Source organism: Parasteatoda tepidariorum, chromosome 5, assembly GCF_043381705.1.
Source record: "Parasteatoda tepidariorum isolate YZ-2023 chromosome 5, CAS_Ptep_4.0, whole genome shotgun sequence".
Lineage (NCBI taxonomy): Eukaryota > Metazoa > Arthropoda > Arachnida > Araneae > Theridiidae > Parasteatoda > Parasteatoda tepidariorum.
Window position 1 is genome coordinate 43258974 of NC_092208.1, and position 21170 is coordinate 43280143.

General features: G+C 30.4%; 1 protein-coding gene and 1 long non-coding RNA gene across 5 annotated transcripts in view; one reads left to right on the top strand and one right to left on the bottom strand.

Annotated features, from left to right (window-relative positions):
* Window positions 1-21170, top strand: part of LOC107439128 (sodium/potassium/calcium exchanger Nckx30C-like) — a 230160-nt gene that overhangs the window by 173214 nt on the left and 35776 nt on the right. For all 4 annotated transcript variants that reach the window (XM_016051620.4, XM_071181363.1, XM_071181362.1 and 1 more), the window contains exon 4: window positions 17126-17490. In XM_016051620.4, coding sequence (XP_015907106.1) covers window positions 17126-17490 — 365 coding nt within the window. The remainder of the gene's footprint in view (window positions 1-17125; window positions 17491-21170) is intronic.
* The window catches only part of LOC139425698 (uncharacterized), a 22804-nt gene continuing 13043 nt past the window's right edge, over window positions 11410-21170 (bottom strand). The window contains exon 2 of the long non-coding RNA XR_011636851.1: window positions 11410-12016. This is a non-coding gene — a long non-coding RNA (uncharacterized lncRNA). The remainder of the gene's footprint in view (window positions 12017-21170) is intronic.

Genomic DNA, 21170 nt, shown 5'->3' on the forward strand with positions numbered 1-21170 from the left:
ATTAGTCGAATAATTTTCAACTATTATCATATATTGGGGGGGGGGAGAACTCTGAAGGTGAATGGTTAAGAGCGATTTATTTGCAACCTTTCTAATGAGACTATGTGTTCTGAAATAAATTATACCAGGATAAAACTGAATAAAATGTATAACTCTTTATTCAACATGTACTCTTATAAATGGAAGCAGTTGATTTAGGTCGTTTAATAATTAGTTTTCAAACTGTTGACGATCTAACTATTATAAGTATTCTCGGTTTATTACGAAGTTTCACGAGAGATTATTAAACTGTTGTTAAGAATTCGACAATAGGAAAATTATCTAGCGTAATACATGAATAGAAAATGATATACTTAATATTTACTTTGTAACTATGATATTTTGGTTTCAAATTATGCCTAGACATATGTTTAAATTTATTTTCAAATTGAGTGGTTTCAAACTTAATTGCTCCAGTAAACTGTTCTAAACTGTTGACATTCAAAATTGTTAATTTATAGAGTAAATTTTAGAGTATTATAAGCGTCTTTCTGATACTAACATTATATTGACATCAGTTTCGCGTTTGTATTTACTTCGCCGACAATCCCTGCTAATTTCATATTTTAATCAAGATAATACTTTACCTCTTAGTTCTCGTTGGATAAAATAGATTTGAATTATTAGAAATAATTTATCTTGTCATTGTGTGTAATGTCATGTCCATGAAAGCCAATATATGTCTCTTAAGAACACTCAAAACAAATTCAAATAAATTACGAATTTCTTAAGACAGTAATAAAAAATTTGCTACACCAATTTTTTTATGATAAAAAAATACCAATATTATTCCACGCTATGTTATAAACATCTATTTTTTAAAATTCTAGTTTTATAACTAATAAAAAAAATAGTGAAACAAATACATTTTACTAACAGATCCTTTTTATTTCTTTTGTTATAAATTCGTGTATCACTTCAAAGAAAATATGTTAGTTATTGAATCATAATATCTGCTACCTAAATTGATCGAATTTATTAAGAAATTTATCTTTAATACCAAACTTAAGGCGTGAAACGGGTAATAACATGTTAAGTCAGTGTTAGAGATATATGACTCTCATTTTTGACGATTCTATCCTTGAGCTGCATTTTGTTATCTTAGACAATTATTTCTCCGCGAAATCACAGGATTTTTAACAAAATATGAATCTCCACATATTTGACGATTCTTCACACATTTGTCTTCTCAGTGAACTCTGAAAGTTCTCAAATATTTTTTTTTAAAATCTAATTTTAAAACCGTTTTCACAATATGAAATGATGCAACAAAAGTTAGTGTAATCGCGTGCTAATCATGATTTCCGATGAGAATTCCTGGCTGTGAGAAAATCTTCTCTCATTCATTTTATTTTAAATTTTAATCTAGATTTCCAATCAATTGGGTTAATTGATATTTAAAATAAAGTCGAACGATTCTGAAAAAATTCATAACTTCAAACAGACATAGATTTTTTCTCAGTTTGACGAAATATTCACTCGAAACATTTACCAGGAAATGGTTTCGTCAAATACGAAGAAAATTTCGTAAATTTTGAGAATTTATTTTTTATACCGGTGTCCATACATCATTTCATATACCATTTCATACCATTTCATACCGGTATCATACCAGAACCTGTATGATACCGTTTATGAAATACCGTTTTCGGTATAATAATATTGGGGGAGGTTTAAGACTGGAACCAGTATCCTACCAGAACCGGTGTTTTATAAACCTGTATTATTATTTTTTTTTAATTTTTCCTAATTGGGTACTGCTGGTGAACCATGTTTCAAATTAAATTAAGCCGCAGTATTGTGTAATCAAGTTTAAGAAGCATCTCATCAAGCTCACTGAAAATTTTAATTTTATTACATTTTAATGTATTCCAAAATTTCCAAATTTTTTTTTTAACTGATATCTCTCTTTTGAAATATAAATCTCTCTATCTCTTTTCAAATATAAATTAAGATATATTCTATTTATTTTCATGCTCATTTGTATTCAATTTTATTCATTGAGTATTTTCATTCGATTTTCAAGGTTTATTTTTTTAATCGATATTTTTCTATTCTTCTGAAATTTCTATAATTTAAAATGCGAAATTCAAGAATATATCATCTCCTTTATGTCTTGGAGTATTTACTAGATAGAGAAAGGAAAACTCTAAATTTCGTTTTGATCGATTATTGGTCAAAGACTGATGACGACACATTGTATTCCCTTGCGGAAAACTCTTAGTTTCAGCAAGTAATCAATCGTCGTTTTGCGTTCATTGAAAAGCTTCCTTAGAGACTTATGCGCAAGCTTTCTTTTCCTCTAATCTCTTACTTTTTATGTGTATCGAAGAGAAATGAGAAACCCATTTTTCTTGAGATACATTTAAGAGTTATGTGTGCTCTTGCTTTCTTTTGCTTTTACGAATCGCAGGGAAAAAAATGAAAGTTAGACATGGACTAAGAGTAAATAAAACCCAGAAGGATACCAGATGGGGTCTTTCAATTTCACAAAAACAGACGACCGGATCTAATTCGATATGCAGTCTTGTTTTGAACTTATTGCTTTTGTAGTAGTTTGTTTCTTTGTTTGCTCTGATATTCTAAACATTTACTTGAAGAACTGGAAGGCTCGTTTTGATGCCAGGACTGTAGCCAGAATGTAGTGATAAAATTGACTCAAGGATTTATAGCATGTTTTTGTCGCAATTAAATTTACAGCTTCGAAGAGAAATTTATTGTGTCCAGGAGCAACACAGAGGGATCGTGACTAACTTTTTATTATTTTTTATTTTATTACTTTTTATTTTATTATTTGCATAAGTCAAACACTTATGGTCATATTTATGAAAATAAAAAAAATATTATCATAGATAACTACAGATGTTGATATAACAATAGGGAAAAGGATCTGGCTGACAAGGATTAACAAGACAGACAAGAATCAAACAGACAGTCTATGACAACAGACATAGACAGAAGTGCCTGTTTAAAAACTATCTAATTAAAGGGATGTCAAAATTAAAGTTAATGAATTGAAAAGAAAGATAACTTTTTTGAAAATTGATCGATTATATTAAATAGTTTGCTTCAATTTCAGGCCTTGTTGAAATGCATTCTAAATATATTTTTCTTCAAATTAATTTGGCACAAACAGTCATTATACATTTTTATACTAAACAAAATATACAACAATTCAGTAGTTGGATTTGGTAACAGTTTTGTAAGGCAACAAAAAATTGAGAATCAGAAACAAAATTAAAGAAGCCGCAGTTTAGACATTAACTTTAGTAAAGAAATGTGAGTACTATGCGAAATATTGTATCGAAATATTGCCTTAAAATAATATTTTTGAACTAATTAATGCCTATAATGACATCCTGTTTGCCATTTATTCTGCATTACAAATGTGCAAAATTTGGGAACTTTTTTTTAACATGTTTACATTAAAAATGCGAATGTAAAGTGAGATCCTTATCATTAACAAATACTCATAAAGGAATTCTGCAAAAAAATGTCTTGCTGGGCATAAAGTGTGAATTTGAAAGATTGCATTTCAATTGAATTTAAAATGCAATTGCAGTGAAACATCTAGGGCAAGACTACCATGCAGTACACGAGAAATTGATCGATCATGACGGAACTGTTCCATAATTCCCATAAGGCGCTCCAAGTAGACTGTTAGGCTAAATAGACTCTATTTCTACATTTGATTATCACGTAACAATATTTGTATCTTCCCTTCTTGAATTCTTGCAAAACTGTTTCGCTGGCAGTACTTGCAAAACTGTCATGGTGGCATAACTTTGAAACAAATCACATGTTTGTGAAGATTTATGCATAATTTCGTGAGGAAAATAACTGAAATTAAGCTAAGAAAAATGTATTGTTCTTATACAAGTATTTTTCAAAATCTTTTATGTTGTTTTAAACCATAATTAGCGCATGATATTAAAAATGTTTCATGTTATTTTTATCTATTACCCTAAGACACTGGTGAGACAAAAAATGACTTACTTGAAAAGATAAAATTGACCTCCATGTCCAAAGGCTTAACTGCAAGAAGTCAGTCCAGATTTTTTTAAAAAAAAAAACTTATTGTGATATTATCAATGGTTTGACATAAGCTGCCAAAAAGAAAACTTTCTCTACAAGAAATTAGAAATCAGTCTTAAAAGGGTTAAGAGAGATAGTCACTTCTAGAACTGTTAACATTTTCTAAAATAGTTAACTCAAAAATACGTATAAATTATTAGTCACATTTTGTAGTTATTCATAATAACGCAACATTTAGAACACTGTTTGTGATTTTATTTATTGATTACTATATAATATATAAATTGTTCTAGATATTTTTTTTTAATTATAAGCATTTAAATGTATGAAGAAATTTTGGATTATTTTAATTTTTTTCTAACATATCATCCTCTACCCGTTATAAGCAAAAGTCAATGACGAAAAAACCTTTGGCTTGGAATCTATTTTTGCTTACTTTACGCAACACAAGATAATTTTATAATAGGATGGTTGATAATCGGTTTACTCGTTAAGGTTTGCCCGGTCTTTTGTAGAGGACTTTTTAAGATTACGTTGATAGTGTAAAAAATCGATACTTTAAGAAAATGGTCCTTGGATGAGGCGTTTTTTCGTAGAAGTTTCACTGTCTATGGAAACTTCAAGTTTGTGTAAGAAAGTTTTGCGTTGTTACTATTGAGCAAGCTTAATTTTGGAAATGATTTTGTAATATGCAACATTAGCTTTAACAAATAAACGTTGTACCTCAAGTTGAAGTGCGTTTTACCAGCATTATGCACGTACACAGTTTAATATAAAGGAGTTTATTTATATTTTTCAGAGAAGCCTTAGTATGAATTTGCTGAGATCCTTCACTATCAAATTATAAATCTTATATTTTAGTAGTAAACTGTTAGTAATAATAACTGTAGTAATAACTATTGTTAAAATTTGGTAGCGTGATTTAATATTCTATCGCAAGGCATTCTTTAAAAAAAATTAAATTCAAGTTTCTTTTGAAATTAGATGTCAAAAATAATAAGGAAATATGGTTTTATGTGTTTCATTCATTTTTGATAGTAATTTCCATTTGTAAGCAACCTTGTATCCTCAGTTTCAAATCTGTGAACGTTGTGCAGCATTTAAAAATTCGAAATACTAAAATTCGCCATTCGCCTAGAGAGTCGTTTTCACTGTCTAGCAATAGTCTTTGAACGTTTTTATAACCTTTTGGAGAAGAAATCTTTCCCAGACGTTTTGATTTTTTCCTCACTAAAATTTTTATATTTCTGCGCTTTTACACCAAGATGATTCTCAGTTTGGCCGTTTGGGATATAAAAAGGAACAACTAAAACCTTTAAAATCCTTTCTTATCCTTGAAGTTTTCCTCTTTAGAACTTAAATGGCAATATAAAGGCTGAGATGAAACGCAAGGAAATTGAGAAAGAAGAAAGAATACTGATCTTTTTTCTTTTTTTTTTCCTTCTTTTTGTATCTTTTACCAAAGTTCAACTATCTTGAAAGCAAAAACGTGTCTCCAAGAAAGATAAATTTAACAACCCAATGTGAAAATGAATGAACGAATGATTTGGGAATAAAATTTTTGACAAAAAGCATTTTTTTAAAAATATTCGCAATATTTCCAAAATTTTTTTATTTCTTTCTAAGCAAAAGAATTTAATATTTTTATTAAAAAAATTAAAGTTATCGGCACTAAAGCTATTGTCAAATGCTTGAGAAAATCTTTCTGAACTGCCGAACAGGCTGTATGGTGGTCAGGGAGTTGACCTCTAGTCAGAAAGGTCCCGGTTTCGAATCCCGTTCAGAGGCATAGATATTCATCCTTTCTTCTCTGTTCTATCTGTACTTCTAACTGCAAGTCACGTTGGCACACCTAATGTGGTGCCCCTTGAGAAAGTGCCCAAAGCATATACTCTTCTGATATGATAAACGAAAATTAAAAATGAAGAATGTTAATAAAGATGAATGTCAATATGTGGATGGGCATTGAAAAACTTTCTTAATATTTCAAATTTAAATATTTAGCTCTACATAATGAATTACTGATTAAGTTCATAATGCTTATTAATAAGACACGACACACCATGAAGATGACATGCAGATCTACCGAAAATAAACATAAAATTGATGATTCTCTTATATTTTTTTTTCTAGTTGTGTATTCTAGCACAAAAATTTGAAAGTACCAAAAAATTAAAAATCTTCTATTTTTTGCGGATAAATGTATTAATTGTCTGCCAAGCTTAATAAATTGCAGAAAGCTTGAATTAACAAGTCTAGTAATTATAACTCAAAAGAAAAAATAAAGAAAGAAAGAGGTGAAAGATTTAGCTTTATTCAAGATTTTAACACGAAGTGAGATGAAGAGCTTTCTGGTGAACATGACGTGAAAAGGCTGGTAGTAATTTTACGAGGAAAATATTTACGTTTTGGCATTAAACTCAATTAACAGTTAACTTAGTTATGTCACAACAAGAAAATTTGACTAGTTGTTCTCGGCTTTTGGTTTTCTGCTTCACCTCGATCAATGAGATACGTTTAAAATTAAATATGGCCACCTAAACAATTAGAGTCGTATGCCAATAATAAATATTTGAAATATATAAAGACTTCTAAAATAGAGCAAACTATTTAATGTTAACAGAATGCTATTTATTTACAATTACATCTGTCTGTATAATTTAAATATGTTTCACAATACTTTAAAGATCTCATATTTGACTCTTGGTTTCGGCTCGATTTTAATATCTCTGATTCGGCATCGAGAGACGATCTGGTGAGTTACAAGTTTCTTTCTTTTTTTTCTTTTCTTTTCGATTTAATCAAACTTTACGTTTTTTTCTTATCCGGTACATTTTGTTTAATGAATTAGCGAGTTTTTCTAATTAAGAGTAATTTTAAAAATCAGTCTGTTTCAGAGTAATCAAGGAAGGGAGCTTTTGGTGATTTTATTGTTCTTTTAGCTGATAATTTATGACGTTTACACGTTTTTAATGAAAAATAAATGAAAAAATTTTATTTGGAAAAATGCTTCACTTATCTTGATTAAAAGCAAGTGGTAATTAACTTTCTCACCAATTAACAACAGAAACGTGAACTTTAAATAATTTTAATCGAACAAACCAGACGAAATAATTTATTATATAAACGAAGAATAAAATGAAATTTAGATGAATTAATATTCCTCGACTACGAACTTCGATATAAGCAATATTAATTTTTTAAAAAAATCTTATACTATTTACTTCGTCTAAAAAAATAAAATAAACACATAATGCATGTAATGGCTATCTGCAATGCTGGCCTTGCAATGCTAGCCTATCTATTACTAACTTCTAATTCGACGTCAGTGCAAAACTAGTGCATTAGATCTTACAGGGGGATTGTGGGTTCGAATCCGCCATCTGCCGGGCTAGTTATAGCTTAAGCACGTTTTACAATTTTCTTTTTTGAAATATAATAAAATTACAAATTCTAAACATTGATTAAAATTGTTTCTAAGTTTTAAGAACTAATTTACAATTAATTAGAAATAAATTTTATTAAAAAAACAATATCATAGTTATTTTATTAATGTAATTCCAATTTTAAACTCTGATTATTGTAATGAACATTCAGCTTTTAAATTGCCTTCTCCTTATAGAATTTCTCCAACCTCGAAGGTTCAATATTTTCGAAACTTTTTATTTTATCCCATACATGCTTTCAAATTTTCTTTCCTTTCTTCTCTTCTTTTTTTTTCTTCTTTGGTTCGACACGAATTTTTTTGTAAGCATGTGAAATGAAAAAGATCAATTGAAAAGATCACTGTCGAAAAGATCTGAAAATAACCATACTCTTTACCCTTTAAAAGCTAATGTATCGAAAATCCATCATTTAAATTTTTTGTCTCTATCAATTCATTAAATTAGTCTTAAGGAGCAATTTTCTACGAACTTCATTTTTGTCTAAGCTACGTTAGTTCTATTAAATATATTTATTTTAATGCGAGCCATTTTTACGACGGAGGAATTACAAAATTTTTTTTAAAAAAATTTGTTGCTATTTTCCAAATATACAATGCTTTTAATTTTAATGAAATTAATTAATGAAAAGTTTGAAATTGTTATTCACTCTGTATATTTGAATTTTAGAACCATTTCAACAGTTAATTTCGACTAAAATCTTTTTGGGCAAGATGTAAAATAAAATCTTTTTTAAAGTAAATACACAAATTCAAGATTTATTTAATGACAATTTTATTTCCTATAAATTTTTTTGATAGATACCCTATCTGCACCAAAAACATTAAAAACTACATTTTTAATAAAAATTACTTTTGCCGGTAGGGTGGCCGAGTGGTTACCATGCCTGACTGTGAAGCCAATGGCTGCGGGTTTGGATCTCGCTCAGGGCATGGTTTTTTTTGTGTGTTGTCCTCTGTTAAGTGTGATCTGTGAGCGTGGCTCACCCTATGAACGGGTATCTGTGACAGTGTGGCGTGGATAATGTTGCTCGCTGCCGTGACTATGGTCACAAGGTGCTCACCAGGAAACGCAAAATGAGCAACACTTTCCGACATCGCTTGTGGCGAAGTACGATAAGTTCAGTGCCTGTCGTTAAAAAAGTTTTTTTTAAAAAAAGAAAAAAAATCTAATTTTTTCTTCTACGGGAGAACTCAATTGGAGGAACTCAACGGGAGAACTCAATTTCTACGGGAGAACTCAATTTAACTTTGTATTTACTTCCAAAAATTAATAAAAATGTCCACTTTTCTAAAATATGAATTAAGTCAATTCAAACCTCAACAAGATAGACTATTGTCATTAGAAATCATCCCTAGCTTTGTCACCCAAATGCTTGAGATCCTTATTTGTGGTTCCTGTTTTTGATCAATACAACAATTTGAAAGAGATTTTGAATGTTTCATATTTTATAAAAATATGATTTTATAAGGTGATACTGCATTATCCTTGTATTTTTACTATTTCCTGAAGACAAAGATACAATAATTTTACCGAGGAACAGTCAGTTTACTTTAGAAACGGCTTGCATACATTATATCAAAGCCTTTTAAAGCAATTCTAATTTAAGCCTATCCGTAGCCATGACACAAGTCAACTCAATGACGTATTCTTTCAACGATAAGTGTGCTCTAAGAAATTAAATTTTTAATGAAAGTTTTTACTTTCATAAAATTTATCCTACGTTACTTCAAACTTTACCTAGTTCGAATAGTGTGGTATAAATTCATAGCTACTAAATCTTACTAACATACTTTAGAGAATTTTTTGTATGGTTTCTCTTCTACGCAGTAAAAGCTTCTCAAAAGGCAAGGGTATGGTATTCGGTTTCCATGTGTGGAAGATGATTTTTATAAAATACTATTTAATTACACCCCCCCCCTTTTAAAAAATTCTCTGATGGTAAATATACGATCAGTTTACCGTAGAGAAGTAATTTTATTGTACAGAAGGCTAACATCCAAGGTATGACAAATACCTTTAATTTTAAATTCAAATTAGCAACGAAAAAACTCAATTCATACACTAATAAAAAAAAGTATGGTCAAAATTACTAGAATATAGTAAAATTGAGCGTGTTTCTGGCTCTATTAGAACAACAAAAAGCTCAGTCATTTTCACTGAAGCTTTTTGGTAAAATTCACAATAAAATATCTTTTTATAATGTGTGGTAAAATTTAGTGATTTTTCATAATACTTTAGGGCATGGCATAAAAACCATTCTTTTGGTAAAATTTACTTTCAGTTTTGTATTTTTTACTAAATGTATAAAACTATAACTTTGAAAGCCAGAACTTCTGGTAAACGTTACCATATGAACGGAAAAATTACTAAATAAATAGTTTAAATACCGTTCATTTTGGTTTTATTAATCTGAATTATGATTTTCTTTACCATAAATGTCATTACCCTGCAATACTGTATTTTTTTCTGCGTGTAGTTTAGTTGTTTTAGCGTAAAGTGTGCTTTACCTCCAGAGTCCAATCACCTAAAAAAACATGCCCTTTCCGAAATTTGTGGCACAATTTCCAAGCGAGTTCCGTATGGTAATTTCAGAAGTTCTGAAAATTCAATTCAATATTGAATTCTTATCTGGTTCAAACTTATCATAATCTTAATATGCTAAATTGCACCATGTGTCTGTAGAAGTTTAATCATAGTACAGCGTTATAAATTTTTATATGATTGGTGGTAATATGGTTCCATTTGACATCCTATTATGTAGCAAATAAGTAAGATAGAATGATCCATCACACTATGGTTTACACTAGGAGGCAAATGAAAATATAGTACAGCACGAAAATACAATCCAAAAATCGAAATCGAATTGTTACGAATATTTTCTGTAACAATTTATTTTTTAATGCCTGTTAAAATGCAATATAAAACAAGAATTTTGATTCCTTTACAGGTAAATAAATTTATAAAAATAACAATTCTAATCATACTTAAGTTTAGCAATACTTCAATGAAAAGTCTAGGAAAATCGTATTAACCTCTTATAATGTTTACAGCAAATAAGAAACACATTGTAGCAAATAAGAAGCTAAGAAACAATATACTATGGTTAAACTGTGTCGACGTAGTTTAGTCTAGAATACAAATAAAAATACGGTATTGAACGAAGATACAATCCGCGAATCAAAATATTTTCTGTAACAATTTGTTCTTTTAAGGTCTGTACTAAAATGTAACATAAAACAAAATTTTTTACTCTAATAGTTTAGACTAGAATGCAAATAAAAATACTGTATTGCACAAAGATACAATCCCCGAATCAAATTATTTTTGGTATCAATTTTTTTTTATTACCTGCACTAAAATGTAACATAAAACAAGAATTTTGATTCCATTTACAAGTAAATAAATAAATAAAAATAACAAGAAATTCTAATCGCACTTAAGCTTATCAGTGCTTCAATGAAAAGGCTAGGAAAATCTTATGTCTGCTTTCTCAGCAGTGTGATAAGAATACTCTTAAAATCTCCTAGAGCTACTTTCCGAGCATTTGGTAAATTTTTTTTATCTGATTTTATCCGGATTGTTGTCGCTTGAGAAGGTCTGACACCATAAACCACTCCTTCCCTTCTTCTTCTTCATCTTTTTCTTTTTTACTCTCATGCATAGAAGATAAAACGATTAAAAGGCGAAAAATTCTAAATATTGATCATTTAGGGGAGAATTTATTTTCATATTTTTAGAAAGAGAAAAATAAATTTCTCAAGTTATATTCATTTTTAAAAAAAATATTTTTTCTTTCGATAATAAATGCAGTTATTAATAAATTAAGCAATTTTGAAGCAAAATGAATAAAAATTTGTAATTTCGATTGGGGAATTAGACATAAGAAAAATGTTTTTAACAATTTTATTAAAAAATGTTTGCTTAATGTTTTGTTATGCTTTTTTTGTGTTTTGATTGCTTAATTGTTGTCGAAGCTTTGCTCCTACTTCAATGAACAAACAGGCGATAAGTGCAAACGTTTAGCTAAATTGTATAGAGTTTAAGTCAACCCTAAACCTTTAGTAATCTATCTCACTAAGTCATTCTAACAAAAAACTATTTTTTCTGCCAAGTTTGCAATGTTGGAATCATCATTCCAATTATTCGTAAAATTTCAGCTTTTTGTGTCTTTATGTGCCTTTTTCTTTGGCTCATAATATCAACAACTGCAGCGGTATCATCAGTAAAAATTGCAGAAATTCGAAATATATTGGTAGAAATAGGTTTATATTTTGATAGAAATAGAGTTTGTATATTCATGACTGCAGTAGAAATATTTAGGTGGGATAACTAAATATCGCATACTAAATCGAGCTTCTTTTATCAGCACCTGTAACGAAATGAGGCAGGTCTGGTCTGGTCTTGTTGGTTGGTCGGGGTGCCTGAGGCCGGAACGGCCCTTTACCCCTTCATCCTGAGATGGGATGCTTGAGGTGTTTCCTTGTGGTGCTGATAATCTAAAATTGAAAGCAGAAAATTAGTAATGAGCAAATTGCTCATGTGAAATCACATAGAGTGATACATTTTGTAAATACATATATAAAAAATATAATGAAATACAAGTACATAAAATAGAGGCATAGGTCATGATTGGTCTAATCATGGAGGTGTACATTAACCTCTTTAGTTTTAAGCTCAATTTTTCACTGTACATGACTACTTGCAGCTTTCGAGTTGCGGCATTGGCTTTATTTTTAGCATTTTTTACATGATCCGACCAAGTCAGTCTGCTGTTAATAACTAGACCTAAGTAGGTTGCTTTGTTTACTCTTGGTATCACTTGTTTAAAAAGTACTAAGTCGTTATGCTCTCTAATTGATTTCCTGTTCTTCTGGATAATCAATAGTTGGGACTTTTGAGCATTTACTTCGAATTTCCAATCTAAGCACCATTCTTCGTAATCGTGAATCTTACCCTGCAGTTTCTCTATAGCCATGTTTGGATCACTAGATTTTACTATGACACCTGTGTCATCTGCATAAAATGCAGTCAGACTGTTCCAATCGCCCCTATCGATTGGGGAATCATGTGTAAATAGGATATACAAAATTGGTCCGAGTATGCTACCTTGCGGTACGCATGCTCTAATACTCCTCGCCGTGGAGCATACGTTTTTCATTCTAATTTGAAAGTTTCTCTCTGCCAAATAACTGTTAATAAATTTTATTAATCCTTTCGGGAATTCAAGTTCAATCAATTTATAAATTATTCCATTGTGCCAAACTCTATCAAACGCTTTACTAATATCAAGCATCAACAAAGCCGCAGTCTGTTTTAGATGTAACCCTCTGCCAACATAATCAACTATGTGTAACAACTGCTTAGTAGTATCGAGTTTCGCCCTGAACCCGTACTGCTCGTCTGGTAAACAACTTAGGTATGGTTTGAGCCTTGTATATACCATTCTTTCCAGTATCTTCCCAAGAGTGCAAAGCAAACTTATAGGTCGATAGCTAGTCGGAGATAGTAAGTCTTTGTTTGGTTTAGGAAATAGTCTTCCAAATTGCCGGAAAATGATTTAGCTATAAGAAATGAGGCACACAGATGTTTAGCATAAATTTGACCAAGCAAATGCTTAGCATTGGTCCGAGTTGGCAAATAACTTCTTGAACTCGCAAATAAATCGATGAAAAAACTGATAGAACAGCAGTAATGTTAACGTTCTAATACAAAAAAAAGTTGCTGTTGCTTACTGAAATCCTAATCTTTAGAAGGAAACAAGCCATGGATGTTTGAGTTTAGTAAGTAGTAAAGAAGGAACTTATAGCTGTTAAAATTCAAGCCCTTTGCTGTGTTATAGTAATCAATAAAGATTGAATAAATAAATGAAGCCTGTAAAAATCAAGAGATTTGCTCAATCGCAATCTATATATATTTGCACTAAATCTGGTTCTTTCTCTCAATAAAATTTTCATTTTGATAAACTGTTTCTACTATCTAGTAAAGTGCAACGTTTGGTCCATACCCGGGACTTTTGAAAGATTTAGAGAGAATTGAACATGAATCTTAACAAGTATTAAGTTTGAACTCTGTTATTAGACTGAAATACAGAAGAAGGAACACAAGTATTTATTTATAACATAAAGTATGACAGGAAAAGCATAACGCATTTTTCGGTTGTTTTTAAAAGTAAAGTGCAGTCAGTGTATGTTTATGCGAAAAAACTATTGGCTCTCAACATCTACCTCCGGAAAGAGAAAGCCCGTTGTCATAAATGCAAAAGGAAGCATCGTATTTGCAGATGTTTATGTATCATATGTCCAAAGTATTTGTTTAAGAGCCTATTGCGGGCAGCTGTTGGTTGAGTTGAGGCTCCTCTATAGTGGGAGCTGAACTATCCGCCATTATGGAGCAAACAAGTTCGCTAATTGCGTAGTGTTAACATTAGCGTGTGAGTTTGATGCCCATTTAGATACTTAAAATTATTGATATGGGTAATTGCGCAGCGATTAATTGGACGGACAGTTTTAAAGAAAAGGCTTTCTAATGGTAAGATTTCAATCAGATCTCGAAAGAAAGAAGAAATGGGTAATAAATTGCAGAAAATATAACTCTTAAACTGCAAGTGGAGCTCGCTTATCCGAGGAAAATACTAATTTATTTACAATTTGTTGAATTTATTTACTTATATATGCAGTATATAAACGACCTTAAGTTGTTAGAATTTGTTTCGGAATGCTTGTTTCGTCTGTTTCTTTAAAAATTAATAAGCGAATAACTTTTCGGGATTACTTGAATTGTTCAGTTCTAACTATATATCAAATATTAGAAATATTATTGAAAATTGCATTAAGCAAATATTTATTTAAAATATGACCTTTAAACAACATTAATAATTTATTTAACAATTTTGAGTGTTTGTGTGGTATGAAACCAAGTAAATAAAGGCAAGAGATTGGCGGAATAAGCCAAGCTTATCTCAGAATCGCAAAATTTTGTATTCACTTTTAAGTATTTCCTTTTGTTTTGTTAAAACTAAATATTTTCCTGTTTCTGATTGTATTTCCTTTCGATTCATTAATATGTCAGATAGTTAGCGTTTCATTCCTGGCTCATTTAATTTTTTTAGTTACTCATAATATATCACTTAAAGTTCAAATGGCTTGCCTACATTTATAATAAGAAATCTGTTTAATCTGCAATTTTTCATACATTTTTGGATCAATAAATGTTTCATTTTTCATTAAAATACTTCCTATAAATTGCTGAATTAATTAGTTTATGTTGTAGGAAAGTTAATGGGAGTATGTTTACAAAATTTAATCTCTGAATCATTTAATGTGATTTAATTTAAGTATGAAAATGTAAAACTGTATTTCGAATTTCCTTTCATGTTCATTTTGTAGAATCTCAACTTAGAGTAAATAAGAAGGATGGTAACAAAAAGTTAAAGCCTGATAGTATTGCAAATCCCTTAAAAATTCCTCCAAAAAGACTGAAATGGATAAGTTGTCCAAAACCAGTCGATTTTAGATTAGCTTAAATCTAAATATAAATTTAATAATTCTTCCCCATTTGCATGTTTTTCTTTAATTTTATAATTATTAAAGACCTAAAAATGTGTATAAATTGACTCCATCTAGTAATAAAAATATTTTTCCTTTAAATAATAATCATAATAAATTTTTTAATGAATTTGTTCAAGTATTGAAGAAAAAAGTTTCGATGTACGCAAACAAGTTTATAATAAAATAAAAATTTGCCTTTGTAACATCAGTAGACTAAGTAGTAGGCAACAAATCGTATTTAAATCAAAGTTTTTCTTACCGATGTATAAAATTGGGAATTTGTTAAGGTTCATACATAATTAAATAATCTTCGTTGACAAAGTTACTTTTTCTGCAATGCAAGTCCTTAGTGTTCTTAGAACCCTAAAAAGTTCCTTGCTAACCAGTTTTTGTTTTATTGTTATTGAAATTTTAAAGGTATTCTTCGATGTGTCTTGTTTTCTAAATGCATTTGATTAACTCAATATCTTAAGTTAATTTTTTGATTTTTGAACAAACATAAATGAAGCTTGTTTTCTTAAGACAAAATAAAAAATTTCACTCCTAGTTACATTTTATTTTTAAAACGTTACCATCACCACTCTTAAATTTATTTAAATGTTTATAAACATTGTATTTGGGTAAAAAAATTTATTTAAAAAAATTAAATTTGCTCGCAAGAAACTTTTTAATTACCAACAATTAAAAACCAAACTTTTAGCTATAATTTTAAAACTAATTATTATTTTTTTACTGAAATTTTGTACACAGACTTCTACTAATGCTAGCAGTTTTCTGTTATTTGAAATAAGAATTGCACTGCTTTGTTTTGAACATCCAGTGGCCCCTTAAACAGTATTTTAGTCATCAAATTGTTTTGAAGCAATCATGAAGGTGTAAACCACATTCTTATCAGTGATTTTGAACCAATTAAAAAACTTTAGAAAAACGATGAGGAGAACTTTGCTATGGACGAATTCCCAGAAGTGTTATTGATGTTGCGATAGTTGCTGATATAGATCGTCAGAGGAAAAGCCATGCAGTGTCGTAAGGAAGGCAACATTTTAGAAGAATAAGTGCAATTTATGATAGGGATGATGGTCCCCAACGAGTCGAATAAGTTAAAAAACAGTTATTTATTTATTGAAAAAGGAACTTGTGATCATAAATACCCACACCATAAAGGTTGATAATCGCATAGCAAACCATAACTAACTGGCTAATCGTATGCATATGAAACGGTATTTTTATTGATCTAAATAATCTTTATTTTAAAATTTCTATCAATTATTGTCTAAGAATGTCGCCCACAAGTAATACAGTAATTTAACGATGTGAGTGACAAATATGCTGATCTGAACAAAGTAGTTCCCATGGAGTTAGCTGAGAAGAATTAGATTCTAAGTCTGGCGTAAAAAATAGAGAATTCCTTTCTTCAGGAGAATTTCTTTTCTTAAATTGAAAAATACTTACAAGTAGATAAAAACTCTGGAAAATTTCCACTCTGTAAGTCAATGACATTTCCAGTAGAAAAAAAGCAAAGCGTAATTCTGATTGATAAAACTGAAATATACGGTATTTAAACAATTCATTATGTAATCTTTCCGTTTAAATGGTAGTGTTTTAAGGGAAACTCTGTTTTTTAAAATTTTAGTTCTTATTACCCCACATTTAGTAAAAAATTAAAAACTGAAAAGTATATTTAGTAGAATAAATGGTTTTTCATGCCATGCTCAAAGATATCAAGATAAAATTACCTAATTTTATCGCAAGTTATAAAACCATTTTTCATTGTTATTTTTACAATAAATAAGAGGTTAAAGTAAAGTCCTTAGCAAAGCTCTTCGTTAAAAATTACCCAGCTTTTTGGTGTTCTCATAGATCCAAAAACACATTACAATTTACCATATTCTCAAGGTTTTGACCATTTGTTTATTACCTAAGTGTAGTTTAATACATTTTCAACCAAAAACTAATGCTCACAAATTATCGAAATAGCACGAGATTACTGTTATTGAAACGTGTATTTTTTTTCGTTTCCGCATTTTATGCAAACATCTTCTTTTTTCTTCGTTGTAGGAAAATTGGATGAAAAGGCTTCGCAGTTGCATGCTATTGCATCATTAAGAGTGCTTCTGGACGCAGCTAAAGCGAACGGGGGTTACCCCAGCGGTGTAAATGTTCCAGGTGCTGGTGGATGCTGCTCTTCCTGTGCCTCCTGTAACCAATGTGTCACCTGTCCTACATGCCAGAGACCTATGATACGTCCTGCCCAAGTTCAAGTGGACAACCCTGTCACCCGTAATTCTTACATAGTGACGGCGTCTGAAGGACCCGTTCTCTATCCTCCCCCAACTATCGCAGCTGTGGCCTCCACAACCGGTGCCAAAAGGCAGATTGCTCCGCAGGGGCAGGATCCCCTCTCGAGTGTCCAGAGCTTGCAAGTAAGTCCATTTTTCTCAATTTGTTAACAATACGAAGAAATACCGAAATGTTTTCGACAATTCTGTATTTTTAATGTTTCTTCTTTATTCGGAAAATACTATTCATCATTTGCTGAGACGTCACTCTCCAGAAGTATATTCTGTTCATTGCTTCGGTCTTAAATCTGTCCAGAAAGATATTATTCTATAACTTTTAACTGCACTTCAAAAACTTACTTTAGAAAGTACCAACGACACTCAGAGTGTCGGTATTTTTTACAGTAAAATCCATTTTTACCGGAACATGTCACGGAACAAAAATCCGATATACCGTAACTGAATCACTTTAATTAAATAAATATTACTGTGAAAAATACGGTAACAGTGCATTTTCAATACAGCTGCTGTAGCGAAACTCGTTGTCGGCATTCAGTCCATAGTGCATTCAGTTCAGTCCCTTGATGCTGTTGCTGACATCCATTTTGCTTATGTTCGAGGCCATAGTGGTGATTTCGGAAATGATAGAGCAGATCAGTTGGCCAAGGATGTGACTCGCCTTGATATTGATTTACCTATGTCTGTCCAGCTTTCACACTGGAAACACGTTGCTTTGGAAAAAACACTGTTTTGGACTGGAACAAAGAATATTTGGTTTCACCAGAAGCGATGTGGACTAAAAATTTCTTCCCAACTATTTTTCATTGGATAAAGTGTAAAACTTTTTTTGCTGACTTTAAGCTGTTCCAGATTCCTATTGGTCACGGTAATTTTAAAAGTTACTTGCTTAAGTTTAATTTGATAAATGATAATCTTTGCTCATGTGAACAGGACACTGAATGTATTATTTTTTATTGTAAGCTATACTCAAGCCAAAAAGAAAGTTTAAAAAAGGAATTGGGACTTTCAGGTATTTATTGGCCACCTGTTTTATCCTCTTTGTGCACTGACTACCTTACTATTTTGCGAAATTTTGTATACAGATTAAACTTTTAATTCTTATTTTGTTTCTTTGTAATTTTTATTTTCATTTGTACTTTGTCCACTTACTTCTGTAAGCCTTATGTTATACATTGTGGAGCATGGGGAGTTGTTTAAAAAAACGTAATTTTTAAAGAAATGCATTTTACGATTTATGCATCCAAAGTGCCATTACTTTATATAGTAATTTGATGCGGAATTTTACTCACTGCACATCATTCTTTTTCTCGGAACTGTTCTGATAGCAAATAGCAAGACATTTTGTCCATATAGCCATTCACCCTTTCTGGCATAGTGGCCACTTATTCTAAAAATATTACAAATCACTATCAATGTGATTCTATTTTCTTCAAAATGTCCCCCTTTCTTTAGAAACTGCAATTATGTTAATAACATAGAGATGATCTTTGATAATAGAAAAATTACATTAGCTTCAATAAATATTATATTTAGGCTAGCGCTTAAAACAAAGCGGTTACAATCAAGATCAACACAAAGCTAATCAGCAAAATAATATTGAAGAAAACTATTTTGATTTTCTAATTCACATCTGATGGGTATTGAAAATGGGTGCCTTATTTTGAGTGCTTTAAACATGTAGACTTTTACACCATAATAATTTTTGAAAAAACTAAAGATATCCATAATCGAGTATATATTTCCAATTCAGTTTCTTGTGATTATTTACTTCTTCCCAAGTCTATCTCTTTACTTATAATTCATGATGTACGGTCGTAGTTGCTACCGTGCTATCTGACTGAAATAATTTTCCAACAAAATTTGCTATGCCGAAGAAAATTTTAAAATTAAAAAAAAAAAAAAAACATAAAAATTATTACATTTTGCTTTGTTTTTCAAACATTAAAAATAACTAACAAAGCTCTGTGGTGGACTCAGAATTTATTAAATAACAGTGGTCGTAAGAATCATTCAGTATATTCTGTAAGTTGGTTCAGACGTCTCGTGCATGCACAGTGCATGAACTCAGACCACTCTGAATAACTTTTAATCAAATGATCGGATCTTCATGTCATAGGAATCATTCTTAATCGTTCGAAATGATGATCTTTTAGAGCCGTAGTGGCTCAGGGGATAGAGTATTTGCCTTCCAATGAGGTGAACCGGGTTCGAATTCCAGCGATGGCTGGTAGATGCGAATTCCGCACCCAGCTCACACCGATCACAGTGCTGTCGTAAAATATCCTCAATGGTAGACGGATCATGTGTTAGAGAGTCCTTTTGCCGTCAGGCTAACCGAGGGAGATTTCCGTGGTTTTCCTCACTATGTCACTCAAATACGGGTTAGTTCCACCAAAAAGTCCTCCACGAAGGCAAATTTCTCCTAAAACTTGATCCAGGAGTTTCCTGGTCTTCTAGTTTTGGTTTAAAATTACAAAGCTAGTGACTATGAAATTAGTAGTCGTAACAACAAAAATAGGGTCAGCTGTTCAACGATGACTTTAAAAAAAGGGTGATCTCAAATAAGCTAATTAATAAGTGCAGTCGGTATTTTAAATTATGAAATAAGACACAATATGCACTATCTTTGAAAAACATACCCTTTTTTCGACAGATTTCGATTTTTTATTTATTTATTTATTTATTTGTTGTTGATAGATTTGGAAGTAAGATCTCAATAGTTTGGTCAGGAGAGCAGTCCAAAAATTGAACCCCTTAACGTTGATTTTACTTTTTGCTTATTTCGCCATATCTCGAGACCTTTTTAAGCGATTTAAAAAATTTCAGTGCACATTTATGAAATCCGTTTATGCAGGGAAAATTCCATGGCAAAATGAACTTTTGGTAAATAAATATTACACTTTATTATTTCATTTAATAATAGTATAAAAAACATGAATAGTAAGGAACACAGTGTTTTACACCATTTTAAAGAATGCAATTTTATATGGCAAAACGCAGATTTTAAGTGAAATGGGACGAATAGTTCCTAGGAAATCGAATTTAAAAACATGACTTTTTTAAAAATCCATCTCTCAGAAATTAATGGAACGATTTCGCTTAAATTTTGAATTTTGCTATGTAAAATTACATTCTTTAAAATCATGTCAAAACTATTAGTAAATATAACTATTATTAAATCTGTCGACTATTATTAAATATAACAATAAATTATAATAATTAAAAAATAGTACTAGATAATAATAATTATTTACTAAAGTTATTTTTGCTTAAAATAATCTTTGGATAAATGAATTTATAATTGTCTGCAAAAATTTTTCAATTGACTTAAAATGTTCTTGAGACGGGGTGTAATACGCAAAAAAGTAAAATTAGCATTAATGCGTATGATTTTGTAATACTCACCTAACCAAACAATACGGATCATATTTCCCAGATTGCAGCTACTCTATATATTATGAAGGTCAAATATCCGAATCTATCAAAAAAATGCATGTTTATTCAGAGAAAATGTGTTTTTGTGCCTGATTTCGTAAGTTAAATTATCATCTGCACTAATTAATTAGCATATTTGACGTCACCCCCTCGAATCTTAAAGATTGAGTCCCAGAACGTGAAGATCCAATTATTAGATCAAAAGTTATTCAGGGTGGTCCATTTATTTTTCTGCTCATTGAACATTTGTTTTTAAGCTTAGTCTATTTGAGATAATGCCTTATGTGAAAAGTGCGATGATTTTGAAATGATGATATAGCGCAACAATTAATATATATATATATATATATATATATATATATATGTAT